This window comes from Epinephelus lanceolatus, chromosome 14 (genome assembly GCF_041903045.1).
Source record: "Epinephelus lanceolatus isolate andai-2023 chromosome 14, ASM4190304v1, whole genome shotgun sequence".
NCBI lineage: Eukaryota > Metazoa > Chordata > Actinopteri > Perciformes > Serranidae > Epinephelus > Epinephelus lanceolatus.
Window position 1 is genome coordinate 45406169 of NC_135747.1, and position 21376 is coordinate 45427544.

Sequence of the window (21376 nt, forward strand, 5' to 3'; positions counted from 1 at the left end):
GTGATTCTGGTGGAGTTGGAAGAGATCACCCCGGCTCAGCTGGCTCTCTTCCCAGAGTCAGTGCGTCACCTGAGGAAGAAGCAGGGCGCCGTGTGTTGGTGGAAGAACCAGAGGATGAAGAAAACGTGGACAACATGCACGAGGAGTGGAGAGGATGAGGAGAAAGGTGGACAGGAGACGCAGCTGTCACCATCCCTTTCTCCTTCCTCCAGGTTTTGGAAGGAGATCAGATATCGTATGCCGGTGAGGGGCAAGAGGGCGGTGTACCCCGAAAAAACTGCCCTGCTGAACTTGTGAGGTTTTGGACCAGAGATCAGCTGGTTTCTAATGTAAATGTGTACAGTGATGAATCCTGTCGCACACAGATGATTCAGAAATACTGTGTCGTATCAGAGGCTGCATGGTACAAGAGAACCAGAAGGTACTTTTACTGCAAACGTCACCTCAACGGGTTACACAAACAGAAACTAAAGGAAGCTTCTAATCTTCAAGTCTGATAGTAAAAGGTCCATGAATACACCATGAACAGGTTCTGCTGAAGGAGGTGCTGAAGATGCTGTGTTCAAAGACTGTCAGACAATGACAGTAATTCCCACCTGGTGTGCAGACCGTCACAGCGTTTGTGAATATGAACGACTGAAGAATCAGAACGATGTTGTCAAAGAAGGACCGATCAAACCAAGTGATCATATGTCAGATAACAATGTACATTTGTATAATGAAAAGTGTAAAAATGTTACAGAAAAACAGCAAACTGTGAGCTTTATATTAACTTTACAGTCTGGGACGGCGCTACACCGGGGCTAGGGGATGCTAAAGCCCCGTCAAAAATCTGTGTAGCCCCCGTTAAGCCCCTCAAGCATTTTATTTTATATTTTATAATATATATTTTTAAGTTAAAAAACATTAAAAAGTTCACAAGTAGCCATTTTGTTCCAATGCAATCCTCGCTTGCATGTTTGTGCTGCGCCTGTACCACATTGACTGGTGTACCATAACCTCTGTGTATGTGTGTGTGTGTGTGTGTGTTTATATCGAACATGCTTGTACTGTGTATCATAGCTGCTTTTATTGAAAAAACACGAACCTCCTTATAAAGTAAAGTAAAAGTAAAGTCATGAAAATCAATTATTTTCTTAGCACCCCCACATATCAGTCAAGCTCCCCCTTAGCCCCGGGAGAGAAAAAATCCTGGCACCGTGCCTGTTTACAGTGATTAAACTACAGATAAGGCACTGTAAGACAAACTGCCCCGTCACTACGTTTCTGCAAACCACAATTACATTACATGTTTCATATGCATCATATCCATGTCATTGGGAGGTGGAGGAAATGTCGAGATGTCGCTCCGTTCCTGTTGAGACAGTGCCATGAAAGGCTGTACTTCTAAACGGAGACATTACTGCGTTTCCTTCCGTGGTTGTGACATCAAAAATCGGGTCAGGTATAAATATGATAATTTCCTAAACATTTACCATGTGTGTTTTTTTTTTCAAACCACATGTAACCACAGTGCTGTTAAAATGTAAAGTTTTATTTGTGCAATGTCACGTATCCGTGGTTTGCCTAAACATAATGCCAACATTTATTCTGGTGATTGAGTTTATTAAAGATGTATTTATATTTTATAAAATGTTATTTATGAGGCATTTTTCATACAACGAGGCAGCACAAAGTGACAGGTTAAAATGTTCATATCATCGACTATGGGCAGCCACAGGAGAGAAACTGTTCTGTCAACAAATTAAAATCTTGTGTCAAAGGCTTCTTCACTTTTTACATTGTTTTGTCCTTTTGCATAAAAATAATTTACCATGTTTATCTGACCAATGTCATGTACTTCACATGTCTGCTGAACAGTTAACGGAGCATAATGGAAGGTTTGTTTTAACCTAATGTGGTCAAAATTTTTACCAGTTCATTTTGGAAATCCAAAGTAAGGCTGGGTGATATAACGGCCATGTGAGATGTATATCAATTTATTTTCAAGCAAGATATAAAATTAGACAGTTTATATCGATATAGGGTCAAGTTGTGTCAAATAATGCACCCCAGTGTGCACCTGTCCTCACAGCTCCGCCCCCTCACTCATTCATTTCTCCATCAACACTCACGGAGCTGCTCCTCTGTTAAATCTGTCTGTTCATTAGTCTACAGTCAATGTACAGCTCTGCTGTTTATTTTATATCATTTTTCATTTCCAAGTTGTGCAGCTGTTTATTTTCAAACAGGAAAAAAAATCCATGTCTTTGCATCTTATTTTGATCAGTCTGTTTTTATAAAAGTGCTTGTGACGTCTCAAATGTGGCTCTGACTTGCAGCTGAAAACATGGAGCTCATTTTGTACTAAATTCTGAGATATATATGGTGTATCGTCGTTCAGCCTGAAAATACAGAGATATAAATTTTTGTCCATATCTCCCAGCTCTAATCCAAAGACAGTGTTACATGAAGCCACGATGTCAGGCACTTACAAACAGGACCTTCACTGAAAACTGTCCCTGTCAGTGCATTTAAAGAGGTTTCATCAGTTCCCACATTGTGAGGTCATCAGTTCATATATTCTGCTTTCAGGAAGAAGCATATCTTTATGGAAGTATTTCAAAGGTCACAAATACAAAAATAATGTCAAACATATGTATAGGAAAATAAGTCTGTTGCACTGAGACAATATACAGCTGTCACTTTCATATGAGAAGCAGCTGAGGTTTGGTGGCCTATATTTCAACTAAAGCTCTACTGAGCTGTTATGAATCATAGCGATGTACCTGTATGCAAAACAAGTGGGTTTTTTTTCTGTTGAGAGGAAATTTCATGCAGGGTTAGAGGAAAAGGATGAAATGCTATGATAACAGGAGGGAAAACCCAGAAGCTACTCAGAAGGTTAGTGTGAGTAACAAGCAGCTGTCTTTAAGCATCAGCTCTCAGCCTGGTGAGTTATTATTACCTTCAACATTACAGGTAGAGTCTGTTCTTATATATGCATGCTGTCAGTGTTTGTGAAACGGGTGTCAAACTGACTGTCCTTTCTCATCTCTTATTATGTGAAAAAAATCTAATATTGAAAATATTTTTGTGCCATCTGGTGCTGAACACTGAATCTATATCCGACAGTTTTTAAATCCACTGGAATCATTAAATTGTTGTTATAAAGCTCCAACATTTATTAGATTAAAGCTGAGGTTTGTTTCAGGAGTTTTATTTTTGAGGGACTCAGAGTCTTCCTGTGTCTATGAATTAACGTTTTCAGTGACTTCACAATGCTTTGTGACTTTCCACTTAGGGCAAAAAAAAACCTGTCAAATAAAACACAAGGAAACCAAAAATAATTTATTGTTTTTTTCTCAGTAATTATATATGTACCTAAAAACACAGATCTTGTGTTAGCAGGTTTAAAGTGAATGTTAACGTTGGTTTGTTTGAAGAACATTCTGCTGCAGACAACTCTTTTCATTCTCTTTGATAGTTTTGGCAGCAGCTTTCTCTTTGCACTGTTTGGTATGACAGCGTCACCTCATCGCCGTAACTGCAGTTACAAAAGACAGATATCCATCAAGTGCAACCCTTGTTAGAAAATAATGTTTTCCAATATGATATGTCAGAGAACTTTCGAGAGCTGGAGGTGGGACAAAATTTGACAGAGACGGCCGTCTCCTAATTCTCTGTGCAGGAAAAACCCTGAGTTCCAAAGTTTTGACTCATCACTAATCGTTTAATCATCAGATTGTTGCTCTCTGAATCAAATCATATCGTAAGATGCCTGTTGATGCATACAAATGATCAAAGTTTCTTTTTATGAATCACAGAAAACCAAGAAAAGCAATTTATCTGATGCAGAAATCAAGGTACTTGTTGATGAGGTGGAGGTTAGAAAGCACATATTGTTTGGTGGCTGCGGCAGCCGGTCTGAAATTATAAAAAAGTGCAGCCCGCCATCTTTGACTATTTACATAATCCACGAGTGCAGGTGGTGAAGTTGTGCTGGGTAAGGTGACTGGAGGAGGCAGCCTCTCATTTCAACAGCCAATCACGAGTGTCAGTAGCGTCCAGTCCATCAGCCTCCAAGGCTCAAGGATCTGATGGTGACACAGCCAATCACGAGTGTCAGTAGCGTCCAGTCCATCCCCCTCCAAGGCTCAAGGATCTGATGGTGACACAGCCGACCACGCGTGTCAGTAGCGTCCAGTCCATCCCCCTCCAAGGCTCAAGGATCTGATGGTGACACGGCCGACCACGAGTGTCAGTAGTGTATAGTCCATCCCCCTCCGAGGGTCGAGGATCTGATGGTGACACGGCCGACCACGAGTATCAGTAGCGTACAGTCCATCCCCCTCCGAGGCTCAAGGATCTGATGGTGACACGGCCGACCATGAGTGTCAGTAGCGTACAGTCCATCCCCCTCCGAGGGTCGAGGATCTGATGGTGACACAGCTGGCCACGAGTGTCAGTAGCGTACAGTCCATCCCCACTGTATGTTTCTACACAGTATTATAAAGATACTAAACTGCAAATCCAGAACAAAAGTACTTTAACCCTATGGGCCCGAACGACGCATAGTGCATCCAAATTCACACCTGTTCTTCTCTACGGATTTTCTCTGCGACCATTCGTCATAGCAAGTCCAATGTTTTCACAGCGAAAAAAAAAGATAAAGTTACACTCAAAGATGTGTGTGCAAATCTTTCATACAGCTTTGCACACACATTACTCTTGGATGGATTACTCGTGAATGTAGGGTCGCACAGGAATGCCACACATATCACATGAAAGTGCAGGACCGGAGCTTTCCGATGATACCGAACACATTATTGTGCTGTGATCCCATCATGCTATAAATACAGATCAATTGTCTACAAAATAAAAACCTGACGAATTTCTTTACAATCCATTATACAGATCTTGTTATCAGTCACTTCATATAGTGAGGAATAATATTATTACTATCTTAGATGTAAATATTGCATGTTTCTGTCAGATAAAACACATTTTTGACTTGTGAATGAGTCAATGGAATTTCTTGCAATAATGAAAAAATACTGGCAATCATGTCCGCCTGGCACAAACCACATGTTTTGGACAACTGTGAAGTGACAGAATGTCCCAGCATCATGGTTCTTATATTGCCAGATTCCAGAGAGTCTCCCCTCTTCATATATGGCAGAATATGTCATTTTCCAACTTGCTGTGGTGAGATACATGTAAAAATGTAAGAATTTAGTAACACTGATTTTTTTTCATTGATATAAAAATGAATATAAAATACAGGCACATAGAAGGACATGAAATGGCTGTAATATGAGCTTAAAAGTAAAGGCAGGAAAAATACCCCAAAAATGCCTAAAGTCCAAAGGTTTAATAAATTCAGCTGATTGTGTTTGTTAAAACAGAGAAACAGAGAGTGGACCTTTTCCCAACAAACATCAATCAGTGGAACTTCCTGGGACCTTACTGGGAGTGTTTGTTCCCTTCTTCCTATTGTCTGCTCTGTAAAGTGAACTTCCTGGGACTTTACTGGGAGTGTTCGGCCCTGCCTTCCTTGTGTCACTCTGTAAACGGAATGTCTCACTTCCCTTATTGGGGGTTGTTAAAGTCGGACGCCTGTCAGGAAATGTCTTAAGAGACCTTTGTTATTGCAGAAAATCATTGTGGCTGAGAACATGAGCCATGTCTGAGACATCACAGAGGACTATAATGAAATGTAACCTGTGTTTTCCCACAGACGAGGACAATGACAGCGGCAGGTTGTTTTGTCTTGATGGCTGCTCTGATGTCTCTGGGATTTACTGTGGGACACAGTGAGTATTGTGTTTTCTCTCTTTTTAATTCTTCTTGTCTTTACAGCTTAAAAAGATTCTGCTTTTAGAAATCACTTATAAAACTAGACAGGAAATGTATAACATGAAGCTGTTGTACAGTTGTTGATTTGAAATATTAGCTGACTCAAAGGTTTCAGTATTCTTCCTAAAAACAATGAATATGGTTTTTGTGGGCTGAAAAAAACAAAACAAAAACCTAACTACTGAACCTCTGTTGGGTAAAGACAGAATTACACATAGATGGCTGCCGTTAACCTGAGCAGCAGATAAGTATAAGGTATAAAGATATAAAGTTCATCAGACAGGGACAGATTTATATCTGAAATAATAAACTGAAAGTAACAGTTGTAACTTTCAGCTTTACTTCTCAGGGGTTTCCTCCAAAAGTGAGACGTCCAGAAAAGACAGCATATGCGCTCTATAACAGACCAAATAATTATTATATAAGATAAAAGATATCTCTTAAAGGTCCAGTTTATAGGATTGAGGAGCACCTAAATGGTAAATAATATTCATAACTATGTTTTTATTTATTCATAATAACTTGAAAGAGTCAGAATGAGTTATTTCTATTAAAAGCTGACTGATATTGTATTTTAAAAGGCCAATATAATTCTGATAGTTTGGAACAGGAAAAAGCCAGTGACCAATAACTGATGGGTGGTCGCTCCAGTGCTCACAGTACCTCAGCTCTGGACCAGCTGTCCTGGTTTGACCAAAAACTTCATGTGAATACATGTTAAAATTCAGAACATTACATTTATACAGACTCATGGAGCAGAAGGGATGCACTGATCATTTAACACAACCTCACGTCTTCAGCTCCAGAATGTGACATCATCACGTCACTGATGGAGGCTGCGCGGATTACTGTCAGAGCCAAGCTCTGCCCATAATGACAATTTATTAAACTACCTATTGGCGCAGATCGATCAGGCAAACCTGGTCCACCTTCAGTTTATGTCTACATACAGAGTGAATCCACCATGTCCTCCTATGGTAGCCCAGAACGGACAAACCACACACTGGCTCCAGAAAAGGCCACTGGCAGTTTCACGTAGGCTGCCATCGTTCTCAGTTTCAGTTCTGCCTTGAAACTCACGGCTAAATGCCACTAAAACCCCAAACCCTGTGAACAGTGGATTCTAAACTCTGACCCAAGCTCTGACCCAAACTCTGACCCAAGCTCTAACCCAAACCCACCATATCAACACATCACCTTTGTTTTTAATTCATTAATGAACTGAGCTAATTAGCATATTTAGTCATCTGGCTGGTGCTGGTGTCCGACCCCGAACACACTGAACCTTCGTGAATTAAAAACAATAACATAAATCAGCCCATCAACAACACAAACAAATAAATGAATCTGATTAACAGAATCAAAGATGGTCTCCGTCTGTCTGTATTTTTTTCTCACCCAATGTCTCTCCATCGTCCAGAGACAAACATGTTTTACTAGTTAATGTACCAGTGCTGTGACCTGTCTTCTCCTTCCGTTTGTTCTCTGAGAGCAGGTCATGTCATAATCACACCATGGACATGTTTAATGGACATCTTTCATGGACATGTTTGATTTCTAACAAACAATATATACAACATGTCCTTCGTTAGTTTCCCACAGTCTCTGCTGTGCCCTGTCCACTCACATGCAGAGGTACAGATAAAGTTCAGCATGTCTCAACAGATAAGACAACCCCCCCCCCCGACAGTGTAAAGGTCAGACATAGCCGGGCGTCGTTCAGACTCATAACATCAAAGAGTTTTAACAGTCGTCTGTGAGGTCAGCAGGTTTCTGACTCCTCAGTTCATTAAACAGGTCGAACACATAATGTCTTCAGGAAGTCTCTGACAGGAAACACGTCACAGTGCTGCATCACACAGGAAGTGGTTCTCTCAGTACAAACAACCTTTGTGTCAAGACTTTGGTCACTTGGTAAAATTATTGGGACTAAATTATGTTTACTGATAAGAAATGTAAATAATTTATTGAGCTGCTGCAGCCACTCTCTTCCTTTAACAGAGATACCTGCCATGTAAATTGTTTGGTTAAAACATTCATTTTGTTGTGTTGTATGCCTGAGACCCTTTAAGGGGTTAATAGTGGTTGCATACGTAAGTATTCTTGTTTTCACAGTGACGGCTCATTGTATTAAGACCTTCGGCAGGAGCACACAGCCCGTTGGTTTATGACCTGTGGTGATTTTGTTATCAAAATAAAGAAGACAAAAAGAAAAAACACGAGTTATAACTTTGTGTGCTGCCTGTCGAGCCTTTTCGGAGGGCTAAAATTTAAAAAGATCCGAACACTTTGTATTCAACGGTTCAGTTTTAACAAGAGCTGAGAGGTAACCCATGAACTCTGACACCTAAACCCTGACCCCTAAACCCTGACCCCTAAACCCTAACCCTTACCCCTAAACCCTGACCCTCTCCGCTCTTCTTTTTATCTCCAACATGAAAATAAGATTCACATTATTTCAGCTCCAACAGCCGGGTCAGTGACAACAACTCTGCTCAGGGGTGAAAATCCCATTTCATAGTTGGGGGGGACAATAAACAGTAAAATTTTACAGAATAATTTCAGGGGGGGACAAGGAAAAAAAGTTGTAGCCTGTCTTTTATACAGCATCTTTTACCGCAATTTGACTGCTAAGTCTTCTCTCTATCTCTCCAACAAGCAGAGTGAATGTCTATACTTATGAGAAATGGCTTAACAACTAAACATTTCCTGCAATTAAACTGGTAAACTGGTTTATAAACAGTGTGCTGTGAGATCTGCCGCTGCGCACCTCACAACCGTGCGTAACAGTCACACGTAATGACCGCACCTCGTCTGCATGTCTTTGATGTTTGTCTCACTGACAGGAGGAGAGCCTACACACAGGTACCCATACGAGCCGCTCCGCCACAACCGTGCGTAATAGTCGCGCGTAATGACCGCTCCTCGTTGGTTAGACTGCTGCACGTCTTTCATGTTTGTCTCACTGACAGGTTGAGAGCCTACAGACAGGAACCCATTAGCTATGCTCCGTCAAAACCGTGCGTAATAGTCGCACGTAATGACCACTCCTCATCTGTTAGACTGCACGTCTTTCATGTCTCACTGACAGGTGGAGAGCCTATAGACAGGTACCCATTAGCTACGAGCCGCTCTGCCACTGACTGCTCTTGTCCTGTCCTCTCCCTCTTCTTTCTCTCCTGTCCTCTCTATCACTAAACTCTGAGCTTAATCATTAGCTTTTAGCTTAGCAGCACTCGTAATTGAGTAGGCTTTTGAACAATGCAGGAGAAATGTTGCAGACAGTTTATATCATCAGCCTGGGCCTGGGGCTTGTTGTAACAGTAAATGGGATGTGTTGTAACTTGTGTAAGTTAAACTGTGTCTGTGTGAGTGAGCATCTTACCCTGCGATGCGCGATGTGGACAGCCGGGTCCAGCCACTGCTGCCAAGCAGCCCTGCCCATTGGAAAGAGTGTGGGATATAGGCCTACCACTACTAGGAATGGGAGGGGGGAACTAAATCTTAAGACTTAGATAGCACATTATTGCGCTTTTATAATGAGCACCACTTACATTGTGCTTTCAATAAATACTACTGCATTGTTCAAAAATTATTAATTGTGTATCAAATTATTCTAGGGGGGGACAGCTTTACTGAAGGGGGAGTCATGTCCCCCCTGTCCCCCCCGGGATTTCCGCCCCTGACTCTGCTGCTTCAGTTCTCAGTGATGTCCTCACAACATGTCCTTACTATATGTCCCCAGAATGTGTCCTCACAGTCTCTGAGTCTCTGTGTCGTTGTGTCCATTGGTTCTTTAACCCGCCATCTGAGATCTGGGTCACACTGTGTTCAAGTGAGTCTGTAAATCGGAGAATCCGATCGTTGAATCCAGTTCCGTTTACTAGTTGTAAATAATATAATTATTAAATGTGGTAGATGTATGACAGCTGTGAAATGTAAGGATCACAAAAATACCCAGGATGCAGTTTGTGTTTTTTTTTATTTAAAGGAGGCAGGTTGATCTTCCCATTAAGCCGATTTGTTGTGAATGCAGCATTAGTAACAGCAGTGTGCAGCAGGGCCACCGTGCGGGAGTCAGAATAACAACAGTGTGCAGCAGGGCCACCGTGTGGCGGTCAGAATAACAACAGTGTGCAGCAGGGCCACCGTGTGGCGGTCAGAATAACAACAGTGTGCAGCAGGGCCACCGTGTGGCGGTCAGAGTAACAGCAGTGTGCAGCAGGGCCACCGTGCGGGGGTCAGAGTAGCCCTAACCCTAAAATAATCATAATAATCTTTATTAATTAAAAAGGCTACAGTACCTCTAAAAAACCCAACAAGAACCTTTTATTTGTCTTTTGTAAGTAATTCGTTATTTAAAAAATTATCTTGAGGCAATATCGACCAAGTGAAACTTTTATGTGAATAAATGTTTCCAGTCATTTTGAGAGTAAGGCAGTTTGATCCCTTGTTTTCTGCCTTCACTGGATGGTTTTGTTTTTTAACATTACACTTCTTCTGTTTGTTGTGATTCATTTTCAAATAATAAACAAACAAACAAACAAATAAACAGATGGTCCACCCGAGGGCTGGATATAAACTCTGCTGTTGAATCCAGGTGTCGCCGTCAACTTTAAGTTAAAAAGTGAATACACCTGATTTCTGAAATCATAAGTACTTGGGAGGTGTGCTGAAGTGAAACAGCAGAAATGTGTTTTATTTATTTTTTAAATTTTCAGTTAATGTAGCTGATTATTCATGAAAAAATGTCCGGCAGTTTATTTCATGTTGTCAACTTTTTGCCAGTGCTTTTTTGAAAAGCAGAAAATCATAAACATATGGAAGCAGCATGTGTGTCAGTGTATGAAAGCAGTCAGAGAGTGTACCTCCACTAATGCTAATAATCCTAATGAATGCGGCACGGTGGTGTGGTGGTTAGCACTGTCGCCTCGCAACAAGAGGGTTCCTGTTTGCATGTTCTCCCCGTGTTAGTGTGGGTTTTCTGCAGGTGCTCCAGCTTCCCCCCCCACAGTCCAAAGACATGCAGATTGGGGATGGATTAATTGGTGACTCTAAATTGTCCATAGGTATGAATGGTTGTTTGTCTCTATGTGTCAGCCCTGCGATAGTCTGACGACCTGTCCAGGGTGAACCCTGCCTCTTACCCAATGTCAGCTGGGATAGGCTCCAGCCCCCCGCGACCCTCAAGAGGGTGAAGCGGTTAGAAGATGAATGAATGGAAATCATTTTTTCTCCTTATTCAGATGGACATTTGTTTGATTTGACTCAAGTTCTGATTTTATATTTTTGTGTTTCAGATTCAAATGTGTGTGCGTGTGTGTGTTTGCTCTTCACCTCGTGTTTAACTGCAGTTTGAGTTTTGGAAAATAAACCTTTGTGTGTAAAGAGAGTTTCAGTGGCTGATGCTTAATAAAATGGTCTCACTACAATGAAACGACCACTGTGGGGTCTGGTGTCATCACACATGAATAAACTTCAACTCATTCAATCTGTAAAAGTCAACTTTCCAGGCAGACCCATTCTAACACTGTTACGGACCCCAGTGTGCAGAAATACTCAAATACAATAGACAAAAATAATACACATTTTTACTGCATGAGATTAGCATAAAGTGGGTGTGTCTGTACAGGGGAGTTACCCATAGAGCCCATTTTTATTCAGATATCTTGAGGTGAATGGACTTCTGTAAAAAAAAAAGGACATGTCAGTTTTTCCCTCAACAAAATTTAGCCTAACTTAGAAACACTGTTTGGAGAACTCTGGTTGTAAAACTCTGGCCACCACAGCCCCTGAAAGAGGGTAATGTTGGCTGAGGACGCCAGCATCCCTGTTTATGGTTCCTTTACCCTTTTCATGTATGCAAAGTGCTCATTTAAGGACACTTGAAGCCTTTGAAATGTTGTTCTCTTCTCTACCAGACATGTCTGTAAGTTTTTTCCTCTGGCATTGGGTTAGGGTGAGGTTAGGTAGTTTTTACCTCTGGCGCTTAACGACTGGTTTCTCTTTGCACTGTCACATCCAGACCACAGTGGGGAGACAGACACCTACCATGTAAGCGTTGGCCGCCTCTTTTTGCTGAGGTGCCTCTTCGCTGATGCTCACACTAATGTGACCTGGAGCAGAGAGGGGAGGCACGATCAGAGCCTGCCCACCGGAGTGGAAGTCAGGGATGGGTTACTGTGGTTTCTACCTGTGCAGGTGTCTCATAATGGATCCTACACCTGTGAGAAAAGGTATAGAAACTCCTGTAGGTTTGACTACATCTGATTGTGACTGCATTAAGAGCCCAAAGGGTGGGGGGGGAACTAATATTTTAGTCACCCTATTTATATCAATAATTTAAACTGAAAGAATAATGATGTAGTAGATAAATATGTAAAAGTATTAAATTTTTCCCCAAAGTGAATATCTTAGCAATTCAATTAAAAAGGACCGTTACATTATAAAGTCATACATTTCTGGAGCTCTGGTTGGCCTGTCCTTCAACTGTCTCATAGCTCATCTCCTCTGCAGGGGCACGACTGGATTATTGAGGATGACGTTTGGGGTGTCAGTGTCCAATAAAGAGTGTCCTGATCCACCTGAAACCATATCCATCATTCGGGGAGTCAATGAGGGTCTTCCTTGCAAACAGAAAGAGATCTTCAGACTGAAAAACACAAGGAAAATACGATGGATGAAGGTATACGCGGCTCCAAACAGACACATGTGGGATATTGTATGTCTTTTACTTTATTAAGCTGCCGTTCAGAACAGAGAAACAATCAGTGAAAGCAAAGAAATGGAATTAGGTCAGTTTATTTAATTCATTTTCACAGTTTAAGATTTATTCCTCATTTATTCTTGAAAATGGATTTTAGTTTTGAGATTTCTGCATCATGTTCTGTAAGTTCTGGCTTGATAAATGCAACACTGCCCTCTGCTGTTCACATCAGGAATATGTCAAAGTCTGTGGACATGATAAGTGAGTACACATCTGCGTCTTTAAGAGGCCCTTACAGTGTTAGACATGAAACAGTGGAAAGATGAAGGGTGTATGTCTAAACATTACCTGTACATGATGCATACTTTATTTTCAGCTGCAACAGAAAACCTTCAGCTGTTAGTCATGTTCATTCGTTAGGAACGTCTGCGTGTAGGTGTTTTCCCCTCACCTTTTTCCTCAGTGCCACAAAGCTCAATCGTTGTTTAATAACAGCCCAGTGGACAGAAGGTAATGTTGGCATTGTACATTTCTGCAAACACCTGATACATTACATTTGTGCATTTCATGAATCATATCAACAATTCTAGATTGACTTAGAATATAAGCTGACTTTTTCATTGGTAGGGGATGACAGAGAGGCGAGATGCCTGCCAAGCTTCAGACCGCTGTTCAAGACAGACAAAACTGCTGTATTTCCTGCAGCCTTTTAGCCATCAAACGTGTGTGTGTTTTAGCAACCTGTTGCTGCGTTACCTGTCAGGATAGTGCCACAAAAAGTGTTTGTTTTCGACAGAGATGTCACTGTGTTTCCTGTTGGGATAGTGCCATGAAAAGCAGATATTTTAAGGAAAAAGATGATATTTTCTTTAACCTTAACCAAATGGTTTTCATGCCTTAATCAAACCACACCACAGCATTGTTGAAAATGTAAAGTTTCAGCACATTCACTACATAATAACATACAAATATAACGTATCTGTGGTTTGGAAACATTCATTCTGGTGATTGCCAAAACCTGTTACAAACACATGACTGAGTCACACTGTAGTGCCAGTCACTGCAGTTTGTGTTAAACCTCACAAACAACAGAAGTGTTTAAATCTCAAACTTGTACCCAACAAATGCACTATTGAACTATTTATTAAACTATTTTACAAAACCGCGGTGTCACAGTGTTTAAGGAAATTATTGAGCTGGTAAAAATAAAACTGTATATTTGTAAGCTGTTTTAAAGATTTAAGTCTTCAGTAGAGTTGAAAATGTTTGGAGCTGAGCACCACAGACATGACGGGGAGCTCTGAGTGATGGATGTTGTTTACAAAAGTAAAATAAAGCCAGCCTCATCCTTTAAAATTAAGACAATGTTCTCTGCAAATTCCAAAAACTAAACAATGATTTGTAACTCTTCATTGGCAAGACATTTTTGGAAATATACTTAGTTGCTTTCTTGCTGAGAATTATAGCAGATGAAAAAACTGGATACTACGGTCACATCGGTCTGCTTGAAATTAAGCTAACGGTAAGCATACAGTGAAAGCACGGGGAAACTAGCCTGACTATTATTCTAACTGTCGTTGATTACATCCCAATCACCAGATGAAATGTCGGTATCGTACATGTCTACAAACCACAGTTATATTTAATTTGTGCAATATCATGTAGCAGAAACGCTGAAACTTTGTCTGGTCCGAAATCACTCACTACTCTTGCCATGGTTCACCATATTGTGACTTTGCCATTTTGTGTTGCTGTCTGAATGTATAATCAGAATCATTATACCCTATATCAGAAGTCAGTTGAGTCAGTCGGATGAAGTCCAGCGACAGGTAGAAAACCACAGTTCGCAGGATATCAGTAACGCTGCCACTGAGGAGGAGGAGGAGGAGGAGGAGGGGGTAGTAAGAGAGGATGCAGGTGACACTGAGGTCAGTATGCCAGTCAGAGAGAGAACCATGGAGCAAAAGCTTAGAATTAGATGGCCTAGGGCAAATGACAGTAAAGAATGGGAGATAGTTAATAGAGATTTGTCAGTAATCTTAAGCAGGCTTAGAGATGCAAATGCAATAGAAAGGTTAGAAAAGATGGGAGATAAAATTTACTCATATGGTGCAGAGAGGTTTGGGTTGCATGAGAGAAAGAGGGGTGAGAGGGCACAGTCAGGTAAATCTAGGCGGCAAAGAGAAATAGAGGAGCTAGTCAAGGAAAGGAGACAGTTAAGAAAGCAGTGGAAAAAGGCTACAGAAGAAGAAAGGGAGGGAATTAATGTGTTGCAAGAGGAGTTGAGAAGCAGGCTAGCAGTTCTTAGAAGGGCAGAGCATCTCGGGAAAAAGAGGAGGAAGAAGGAATATGCAAGGACAGGTTTTTTCAGGGACCCTTTTAAGTTCGTTAAAGGATTGTTTAGCCAGGAAAAGGGAGGGCAGCAAGAATATTTGAGAAATACCTATTCAGATTTAGAGAAGAATAGGATAGTAGGTTTCCCACCAGATATCCCTCCATTAGGAAGGATAGAGCATGAGATGGATGTGGGGTGTAGGAGATTCATAGCAAGATCAGCTGTCTGGCTCCTGGGGGAACTCGGAGTGCAGGGACAGAGTTTGAGGAAGACAGTGAAGGAAATGTCAGATGAAGCAGCTAGATCTAGTCAGTGGATTTGGATGAGGAGGAATAATGTCAGTTGGGGGCCAGCAGGGGGAACTACTAAGCAGGGTACATAACTCCTTGAGATCAGGTGGAGAGATCCACTTCCTGTCAGGAGAAAATCCAGGAAGAGGAAGGTTATTTAAGTGTGGGAGTGGCCTATTTGAATCCATTTTGTTTGAGACCATGCTACAAGGTGAGTGTGTTTGCTGATCCTGTGAGTTTATCTATCTCCTTTAACTTTAGCTTATATTGGAGTTATGCTATGTAGCTTGTGAAATAGAGTATGGTGAATGTGCTAGGAAAGGTAGTGTCAGCATTGCTTCTACCTGGAGCTCACATGTACGGAGCCTGGGTTTGTTGAAGTAGGCAGTGCTCTTTGGGCTGATAAAGCCATTTGTAAGTAAGGTAAAGGAGGTTATCACTGCTCACTGATCTGTATAGTTAAGCCTTGCCATAATAGCTTATCATAGGGCTTAGTTATTCACCGAACAGTGATTCTTTATCTAGAGAACACATTTCTTGTGTTTATTTGAACTATAGTCGACTCAAAGTATCCCACAATGAACCATGAAAAGTAGTGAGCAACTGATGGTCACTGACTGAGCAATATATCCCATCATGCATTGCAATAAAGGAATGGACGGACTGTATGGGACGGAGGCAGAGATGGATGAGAGGACAGACAACAGCTGGAGAACAACCTGCTGTTCATGTTTAATTTCTGATGACATGTTGATGTTTGTTTTTCTATGTCCTAGAATTGCTAAACTGTGAGTTTAACACCTTTACCTGAGGTCACCTCAGGTTACCTGAGGTCAACTGAGGTCTACTGAGGTTACCTAAGGTCAGTTGAGGTCAGTTTAATCTGTCGTTGTTGGTCCTGAAGTGTTCAAAATAAATGTGATCTAACAGTTAATGTACAGAGGAGGCTAATAATGGTAAGCTAATGTTAGCGAGCTGGGTCATCTCTGCTCTCTTGGTTGTGGTCAAGAAAAATCATGTTTAGGCTTAAAAAAAAAGAAAAGGTTTTGGTGATGCTTCCTCGGCTGAAAACGCAGCAACAGGTTGCTAAAAAACATCCACATAACTTTAAAAAACAGCTTTGTTCTTGGTGTTGAACTTTGACCTGCAGCTCATCTCTCCAAGGTGACACACACCCACTGTCCCCTCCACCTTCTGATGATGATATCAGCTCAGATACTACGTCACTTTAGAAACGTTGATCTGATTGGGTTCTACATAATGAAAAGGTCCTATAAACTAAAACAAACTTTTATTAGAGAGCTTGTCCTGATTTGAATTTGATTTCCTTTTTGCTTTTACATGAGTTGTTTCATTTATTTATTTTTATTTTATTTTACTGGCTTATGTTTTAAGTTTTAAGTTTTAATTTATTGTCCTTTACCTTTGTTGGCTTTTAAGTAGTGACATAAAGTGAAGCACACATCTTAGTTATTAGTGCTTAATAATGAAATAAATAAAATTTGTTGTTATCATCGCACTGTAAAAAATAATTAGTCTGTGTTTGTGTGTTCAGGAGTGCCACCCAGTGGAGGGGCAGAGGAAGAGGGTCTCTGTGGATGAGAACGGTTTAATGAGACTGTCTGCAGCCTCAGAACAGGATGCTGGGACGTACACCTGCCTGGTGGACATTAACTTGGGCGGAAAGAAGTACACAGCTGCACGCAGCATCCAGCTGAATATTAAAAATAGTATGTACTGTAGGTCACTGTAGTCTGAGGGATAATTATTTATTATTTTATGATTTTGTGTTAAATTTTCCACCATAACATACATTTTTTTTCCATTTAATTAAAAGACCTCTTTAGTTCTTACAGAATTTGTTATATTAACTTTAATGCAGTTGAAGTAAAAGAAACACTGATTGTAAAAGTTATTTTAGGGCTATTATTAGGAAGGTGCAGGTTGTGAAAATAAAGAGTAACACAAACTCCCACTGTGTTTTCTCTGATTTACCAGTGGGCCATCCCCACAGAGACTTTAACACCCCCACAGGATCATCTTTGTGTACTTGGGTTTCCCCTCTGATACAGATTCAGTAGATTGTATTATGTTGTATTATTTTCTGTCTCAATGATTATATATGCATGTTGTGCTTGCAGATACATTTATTGCAAAGCCTGAGGTGATGTTCCCTAAAGGGAAAGTGGTCGTGGTTGAAGAGGGTAAGTAACAGTCTCTAACAAATTATAACCACTGTCATTGTGACAGACACACAAACTGTGTGTCTGTCACAAACCGTGTGTGTCAGGTTTGAATCGCTGCAGGTTTATTTGTGTCGTGTTTTCTATTTAGTCCTCAGAAGTAAAAAGAACAAGTTGTAGTATTGTTCAGCTTGTTCTGTGTGATCATATAAAAAATGTGTTGGATCATATCCTACTGTAGTTCCTATCAGTCAAGAAAAAGTAGTCTTCCAGGTTAAAGGAATACTTTACTATTTGTATATCTGTGTGTAACGTAAAGAAGAAAACTTTTTTTTTACTTGAACACTTACACAATGAACGGAGAATCCAAAAATGGTGAACATTCTTCATTAATGGAAGTAGATGGAGACCACATAACAAACTGCCACTCAGCTCATGCAGAATAATCTGAGCAGAGTTTAAGTCTGCCATTCAACCCATTAATAGCTGGTGGGGTAGCTGTGTGATGCTAACAGCTAGCCCTGTTACTGTGTACGTACAGCATTACTGGGGTGTCAAATATGGCTTCTGTTACTGACGCATGAGGCACCTTATGGCATCTTTATGAGACGCATCAGGCTATAGGCGAACTTTGGTGTAATCCTGTCTGCGGAAATAACATAGTACAAAGAGTGAAAAAGTCTGAGTAGGGTGGGAGAGGGATCATTCTGGATTGGTCAAAAACAAACTGGACTTTTACGCAGGAGACTGCTGTTTGTTTCTTTTGTGAAAGCAAAAGTCAAGCTTTTGAAAAGTATGTAACTGTTTGTCAAGTTACACACTTGTTAGTTACTGTAAGAAACAGTTTTTTTCCCCAGACCAAGATTGTTTTATATGCCTAACCAAGTACTATTGTTTCTTGAACCTAAAGTAGTCTTTCTTGTGAAGATGGTTTATCTTAAAAGACACTGTAGCTGGTAACTAATGAAAATCAACATGCAAAGTGACACAACTGAAACTGATGCTCGAAGAGAGTTTGAAGTGTACAGCCACTGATGAAGCTGCAGTATTTGATAAGCTGGGAGTGAGATCATATTGGTGTGTGCAGGTGGGCGGACTGTCAATAATTGTCAACTACCAGAGCAGTAGTCTCTTAGCGGCAGAGGTTGAAGGACGTCAGGATGTTCAACCTTGTGTTATGATTACCAAAAAAACCCCCCAACCCATTCAGTCTTTGCAAATAGAAATGATTTACAATTTATTTGCAAGTTGAGCAGTGAAGGATGATGCGATCAGTGGTCATTCCAGATGAATTCTAATGCAAGGTGTGAAGAGACACTGCAGCTTTGATTGCGCCCACGGAAATCAGTCCTGACATGAACCCACATAGTTCCTGTCCAAGCCCAACCTGAGCCAAGTAGGTGTGGTCAAGGCCCAAACCCGATTAAAAACCCAAATTTCTACTGTAAAAGAATTATATATTTTTTAATACTAAAACATTTAATACAAGCTAATGGCGCCACTTCTTCTCCTTCTCTTCTTTATTTCAATAGTCTGTTGTGTTGTGTCGTGTAGAACAGATTTGGCAAAGTGAGCTGCGCCCTCCAGTGCATAATGCACACAACAGTCCACGGCGATGTGGCGTGCACATGATGATCACCACTATTCACTGCATTTTATGCCAATCTGTCCCACAGCTGGGGAGGCAGAAGAAGACGCTGCCAACCAACTAAGTTACCTTGTTCTCCAGCCCTCTCTCCTGGTTCTCCACCGTATTACTCTGTTGGTTCACCTCCACCACCAGTTTAAACAAACAAACAAACAAAAAAAAACAAACAATCCTGCTAAATTGGTGAGAGCCTGACTCTATTCAAACCCGGGGGAAATACATTGAAATTATACAGCCCAGCCTGGCTCGAACTTGGCAGGTCGTGTGGTGAAGGCAATCCTAAGCCTTGTGGCGATCCTGTTTATTTTACGAATATATTTTTTTATAAGGTGGTGGTTACTGGCTGATGGCTTTCTCACCTCCAGACACACCCACTGGTGCTATCGGCCAGTGAGATGGCTCCAATCAGCTGAGCCCAGGTAGACCGGCCCCTACATTATGCCGCTCCTGGCAGTATGGCGAGAGACGCCGGCAAGTGAATAATGAGCCAGAAGTCCTCTGCACATTCGGTCTACCACAGTTCTTTACACTGGTCAAAGTCCGCGAAATAGGTGCGCTTCCTTGTGGAATATCATCCATCTGGCCACTGGCCTCACGTCAGATTACCTGCCACGGATATCAAGGGAACGCTGGAGCATTACGGCATTCACCCGCAGTCCCTTGAGTTGGCAAAAGCCGGGGATTACTGTTCGGTTCATTATTCCTTACTTGCTACCTTCGGACTGGGTTGATTTTTTTAAAAACTGAACTGAGTCAGAGCAAACAGTGGATTTTCTTTACTTCCTTGTTTACGGGAAAAACTGGGTGGAGTTTTCTTTTGTTTAGCGAACTGTGTGGATTGAACTGAATTGAATGGTAATATGTTATTTGGATATCCCGGAGTGGAGTTTTTTGTTTGAACTGGATTGAACTGACTGAACCAAACAGAACATTTCTTTTCTTTGGTGAAAAAAAAAACAATAAAATACTTCCTTGAAACTGATCACTGTTGTATTTGTATTTATGATTCTTTTGTGGGGTTTGACTGAGTAGAGACAATATTTGTTTCATGTGTCAAACCGCTACACCCTAACCAATCCAAGATAGATATTAATATCAGGTGTAAACAGGCTGTTTGTGTGCAATGCTGGGTTGTGGTGTTAAAATATATAATTAATTTAATGTACTTTTTAATCCTGTTTTTCAGAAGTTTTAATAGGACTTACATCTGCAATCGATTCACAGTGAAGTTAGAGAGATTTTCCACTCACAGTGATGTGTGAAGTCACAGCTGCTTTGTTTTCTTCCTGTTTACCAGATACGAGAGTGCAGCTGGAGTGTTTAGCCTACGTAGGCTACAGTGAGGACAATGAGACTTTCATGTATTGGACTGTTGATGGGGCTGACACTGAAGATTACGAGGAACTCAGCGAGTCTTGGAACTAGTGAGTTCCTGTTTCCTGTCATGTTGTTTCAGCTTGCACATAGACGTGGAGGGGGCAAAAGAAGATAAACGCTGCTTGATAATAGTGGAAGTTGAACTGGTGGAAAAAAAAAATCACCACACTGCATTTGTCAGACATCAAAGAGGTCTGAAAATCAACATTTAATGTTTGGGTTAAAAAAGTAAACAGGAGGTGATTGGTTGTTGAGAATGAATTAAAGTATCATTTATAAAAAGCATGAGGAAAAAATGTTTATGCTTTTTTGGTTGAATGATTTATCATTTGACTTGACTCACTGACTGATAAACTGATTGACTGGTCTTTTCTCTTTTAGTACTCGTGTCAGCGGCAAGGTGTTTGGTCGGTCCACTTTGTCCATCTCTAAAGTTCGTCGCCAGTTCCTGAATGTCCCCATTTCTTGTTATGTATCAAACTTAGTTGGACATAAAGTCGGCGTGATGTGGCTTAAGGAAGGTATTGTCTTCTTTTATTTTTTCTTTCTGTCAAAGGTGAAGTGTGAAACATCTGGGAGAATTTGGTGGCATAACATTAAATTATAGATTGCAACCATCGAAAAGTTTTTCGGTCAGAATGCCTTCATTGTTCAGCAGGTTTTCACCGTGAGCCAAATAAAACAAACAGACCTGGTGATTTAAATAGGTAAAAACACTGAATAAAGCAGTTTCACGGTACAAATCAAAGTATCTCTGATGCTGTTTGGCATCTTTCCTACTAGATGCTATCATATACTCAGCCTTTTTCCCTTATAACTTAACTAGTGCTCACCATTTTTCTGATCCAGATGTCCAGGAGGTTTTTTAACGTGAGCCAAATTTTCCTCACAGGTCCCCTCCTTTTCAAGTCAAACAGAACCATTGACTTAAACCAGTAAAATGCTGTAATAGTTTCACATAAAAAAAGTGCTACCCCAACGCTCTCGTTGTGAAGGGGC

At 40.9% G+C, this 21376-nt stretch overlaps 2 protein-coding genes across 4 annotated transcripts in view; both read left to right on the forward strand.

Annotated features, from left to right (window-relative positions):
- LOC117251372 (interleukin-1 receptor type 1) overlaps positions 1-3326 on the forward strand; it is a 35701-nt gene extending 32375 nt beyond the window's left edge. For all 3 annotated transcript variants that reach the window (XM_033617619.2, XM_033617618.2, XM_033617617.2), the window contains exon 12: positions 1-3326. In XM_033617619.2, coding sequence (XP_033473510.2) covers positions 1-297 — 297 coding nt within the window. In that variant the 3' untranslated portion in view covers positions 298-3326.
- Positions 2878-21376, forward strand: part of il1rl2 (interleukin 1 receptor-like 2) — a 27246-nt gene continuing 8747 nt past the window's right edge. The window contains exons 1-8 of the mRNA XM_033617540.2: positions 2878-2932; positions 5720-5795; positions 11864-12074; positions 12355-12523; positions 16725-16899; positions 17311-17373; positions 20298-20424; positions 20759-20898. Coding sequence (XP_033473431.2) covers positions 5729-5795; positions 11864-12074; positions 12355-12523; positions 16725-16899; positions 17311-17373; positions 20298-20424; positions 20759-20898 — 952 coding nt within the window. The 5' untranslated portion in view covers positions 2878-2932; positions 5720-5728. The remainder of the gene's footprint in view (positions 2933-5719; positions 5796-11863; positions 12075-12354; positions 12524-16724; positions 16900-17310; positions 17374-20297; positions 20425-20758; positions 20899-21376) is intronic.